The following is a 4595-nucleotide window of genomic DNA, read 5'->3' as shown; positions in this document are numbered from 1 at the left end:
TTTCACCGGGGGTCAGGCCTTCTACTCTCTGAAATCCTGAGGTGAAACCCGAGAGAAGAAGGCCTGACCCCCGGTGAAACGCTTCCCACAGCAGAAACATGGTCAGCGTGTCCAGGCGTATAGTCTCTCCGCTGAGCACAACGGCGGTACCCAGCACCTGCCAGTACGGCAACCTGTTAGCCCTGACAGAGAGCAGCTTGCCTGCGACCCCCTCCTGCGTAGCGGAAACTGCACCACTTACGCTGGCAGCTGGTCGGGAACGGCCTGCGCGTTTTCTCCCTCGATCCAGGCTTCCATTGACAAACGCCTAATTCCTACGTTCGTAATCCAAACTTGTCCCCCCGTAGTCGAATAACTCAGACGGCACCGGGGCACCCGGAAGCAGTCAGCTGGGCATCAAGGTTTCCCCACCTACATACTCCGGACTCGGACAACTCAGCGCGGACCGCCAACCCAGTACGCAGTCGACTGGGCATTTAACCAGTCGCAACGTGTGGCCCAACCCTGTGGAATGAAGGTCATAATTCCGCTCCCAATCGCGTAGTGACCCCTCGCCTGTGTTCACGGAACAGCCCAATATCCTACAGCAGGACGCCGCCACTTCTGCATCAAGGGCGGAGGCGCAAGGCTACAGCGTGGAAGGTTTTCCGAACAAGTAGCTTTTCGAGAAGAACCTCCTTCACCACTCACGCAGAGGACAGCACTACACACACTACCATCTCTTCAAACCGGCCCGTTATCGCAACTGGCTGACCAGCAGCTCCTCACAGCGCGGCGACAGCGAGGTCCGGATCTCATCGACACCTCGCTGAACCACACACACGGGTACAGAAGATCCGCTCCACCAACATTGATTGGTGGTCGTCCCGACAGCCGAAACAAAAACTCCAGCACCTACGGCCCGTGTGGATCATCGTACTGCGGGACACAAACCGAGAAGCTGCTTATGGACCGGCAAGTTGCTGACCACGCTCTGGTTCTTTGCCTCATCCCGCATGTCCGTTCAATGAAGCGAATTCTTTGCAGCCATTCAAACGACACCGCGAAAAAAAACTGGTTTCACAGGCCGCGTTGGGAAACTATACATCACTTTCCATCGCTCTCGTTGATGCCCTTTGCATCTTAAACGCAACGCTCTCTACGCAACGTCAGTTCCACCTCGTGAGGCTACGTGGTGAGTCCTGACAGCGCCGGTACACCGTCCTACCTGCCAACACGAGAACCGTTGTGCAAAAACTGGTGCACATTCTCATCTGTTCTGCAACCCTACTGATGCGCCCTTCTTTGCTGCTCTAGCTACCTGCGAACAGTGGACCGAGAACTGTCGCTTCACTCCCGCTCTATCTCGCACCGCGTCACCAACGACAAGCATCGGGAGGGAATCGATCCCACTGTTGTTGACCCACGACACCATCAGACTCATAGACTGCTGAACAGGAGGGATGAGCCCGATCCGCCCTACAAGTCCATACATTCTGAAAGCAGACACCCTGAACCATACACTGTACCACGTGGAAAAGTCGAGTGGACGTTTCAGCGCGTGCAGTCCTTCGACAACCACATCGAGAAAGTCTCCATCATTGCCTGCAGGAAACAGAAGCAGAGAGACCAGCTATTTCCCACATGGCTCTTTGTGTACAGTGCGAACCAACCAGCAGACTACGCGGTACAGATCGCGACTGAAGAGCGTCTAGCGAGTGGCATTTTGAAGCTAGCTCCCCTTGCAGACGCTATCACGAGCAAAAGGAAGCTGGTTCAAAAGAGTTAACAGGCGCTCGACTGATTCGCAAACGCTCTAGCAGCAGCACCACAAAAGCTGAAATGGCTTGTCCCCCTACCGCACCCGACCGGTGCGATCCCGGCTTGAAGTACAGACCTCTCCCTGACTTCATTCATCTTGATCGTTTCTTTCTGCCTGACAAAGATCCCAAGAAAGCCATACATACTCTACATCCGCGCGGTCTTTGACAAAGAGAAGCAGGCATACCAAACCGGCCTGTTCACGCAGATTTCGACAGGCGCATCCCTCGTCACCCCCAACCTTATCACTCTGCACCCACAGGGATGATAGTTGTCTTTCTTTCTCTCGTATTCAGACTCACATTCTCGTTCACTGCACTTGCCAACGGCTGTTCCTTTCTCCCCTGTAATGACCGAGCACCTGTAGACTGTTGCGGGTCCCTCGCAACAGAACACGACTCTTTCTTCCTCCCACTCTCCGGAGCTTTCGAATGAGAGTCAGCTTTGGCAGCGCATCTAGGACGCCCGAAGTGGACTGCGCTATCACGCCCTTCTGAACCCTGTTCTGCAAGGGTTGACGCGTCATGGCTGAGCCGCCTAAGTCGACCTAGAATGGTTTGATCAGATAGAGCTTCGTCATCAAACCCCTCCCCTCCACTAAGAATGTTTTCTATTGCTCCACCAGCCTTTACATCCCTTCTTTGCAGGCTGTCTAGAGCCTCCGCCGTGCAGCTGGACACCGACTCGCGTCTTCGCCGTCCTTTCATTTCTTTCTGAGAAGTACCGGGCCCGCTCGAACCACTGTCGAACTTGGTCATTTGCTGGCCCGTGATTCTACGAGTGAGACTTGACCTATCTAGACGTTCCTTTCCCTTCTCGCTGGCTCTATCACTCGCGCCTGCGTTCCGGCACGGCTCGCACGGAGCTGCGGTGGTTCTTCTGTCCCCAGTCCATTCCCCCTGCCACTTCAAGTCATTCTCCCTCATCGTCGCACAACCTACTACCTCCTGTTCTCTCACGACTCGCAGCCCCCCTTTTGTCTTTTTCGTAGACTCTGGGATTCCAGTCTTCCCAGAATCGGTCCCACCAGCTCTCCCCTCGCTTAACGACACACTCTGCACTGACTTAGCAGACGTCCGACTAGTACTTCTCCCTCGTGATCCTTCGGCGTAGCCGTCGTCTCCTCCTAAGTCCTCCAGCTGCTCGAAAGAAGGATATGATGCTTCGGAGCCCCCTGCTGCTTGCCCCAGGGTCGGGCACTCGCTCACATACCCTGGAGATTCTGTAGCATGCATGTATGGCGCCGGCGGCGGAGAGGTCACTCCGCGGTCACCAAATCCCCCACCGCGCTCCCTTCCATCTGCACCTGGAAAGCCCCCAGCACACTGTCTTTGCCTCTGCTTCGCATCCAGGTACTCTGGAGGCGAAATGGCTGAAGGTGTTGGCGGCGAAGAAGACGAGAGCGCGCCTCGCGGACTAGTGGACGGCGTTAGGTCTCTCTGCTCCGACTTCTGCTGCGCTGAAGTGCATGACCTCTGCGAAGGCACCGCTTCTCCCGCACCCACTGCTGGAAAACGTGCAAGCTGCCGCATGGCCCGAGATACACTCTCACGGATGGCCGAATCCTCACTGTTTCCGTGTGCGCCGGCCTCTCTGACGAGCTTCCCGGTTCCCTCTACCCGCACCAATGTTTGAGATTTGTCGGCGGACTGGGACCCGATTCTTCTATCTTGCTGTTGCTTCACCTTCTGCAGAAACGCCCCGAAGTCGAACGACGCACACTTTCCAGCCCCGCAGCTTTCAAACTTGGGCACTGGCGCCTCAGAAAACGATAATCCGCAAGTGCTTGACTGGTCCACCGGTTGGGGTGCCGCGACAGTCACAGCACCGGTTTTTGAAGGTGGTGAAGCCCCGTCCGGCGACTGTTTACCGTTCGACGAAATACCTCGCTTCAACAGTCCCATGAGCGTCACCGATGCATTTGAGCTGGTCTCAGCAACAAAACCCCCCACTGGCTTACAGTTGGGCAGTTTTTTGTCTGTACAACCCTCCCCCGCAGTGGCCGCCTCGGCTTTTGTCGGCCCACTTCTGATCGCACTTGGACTGCCAGCGTCTGTCGAGCCTGAAGCAACAATGGGTTCCCCTTCTCGAGCTAAGAGCAAACTGTGGCCACTCGGGTTGCTTCCGTTTCCACGCATCGGATCACTTGTGCCAATTTCTCCGTCTGCCCCTCGGGGTAAAACACAGCTGCTCCGCCTCGTGTTCAAGCGCGTCTCGGTTGTCACGTTATGCGCCGGGCTAGGAACCGTGTCAGCCCCCTGGCTCGCGTCTCCCTTTCGCTCTTTTTTGTGTGTGTCAGAACCTGGTTTCAACGAGGATCCCGTGTCACGAGTGCCCCTACCGTTCCCAGGTCTCTTCGGAAGCGGTACAGTGTACGTTTCAATATCGTACGTCGACACAACCCCGAAGATCTCTTCATTGTAGCGAAACATCTCCTCAACACTCCACCCGCTGCCGTGACCTCCACCAAATGTCGTATTATTGCACCTGTCTTTGCCCCACACACGGCCTCCCTTCTTGCATCCGACTCCCTGCTGACCCGCTCTTTGTCGGCCACCTTTGGAATGGTATGTTACTCCTGAGTCATCAACCGAGGCTACTTGATTATTTCCCATCATATTGGCGTAGCCCTTGCCATGCTTGGACGTGACAGATATGCCACGCTCTCTGGCTCTTCTTCTACCCCCTGGGCCCCCAGCGAAGTGTGGCGTCCGCTGTTCATTGCTGCTAAGAACAGGAGCTCTTCCTACTCCGCCGACAACCTGAGTTGCGGAAAGGTCTCTCCCTTGACCTTG

The 4595-nt window shown here is 55.9% G+C and overlaps 1 protein-coding gene across 1 annotated transcript; it reads right to left on the bottom strand.

Moving 5' to 3' along the window:
* Window positions 1-20: 20 nt before the first annotated feature.
* Window positions 21-4595, bottom strand: CSUI_011220 (nudix family protein). The gene is made up of 3 exons (XM_068071321.1): window positions 2103-4595; window positions 1839-1911; window positions 21-1584 (listed from the first exon to the last, which is right to left on the bottom strand). Exons 1-3 carry the CDS (start codon window positions 4416-4418, stop codon window positions 1250-1252), a joined length of 2724 nt encoding a protein of 907 aa, XP_067916703.1. The 5' UTR covers window positions 4419-4595; the 3' UTR covers window positions 21-1249.

Source organism: Cystoisospora suis, assembly GCF_002600585.1.
Source record: "Cystoisospora suis strain Wien I chromosome Unknown contig_10209, whole genome shotgun sequence".
NCBI classification, from domain to species: Eukaryota; Apicomplexa; class Conoidasida; order Eucoccidiorida; family Sarcocystidae; genus Cystoisospora; species Cystoisospora suis.
The sequence above is the reverse complement of the archived record's forward strand: the minus strand, read 5'-3'. Positions and strand labels throughout refer to the sequence as shown.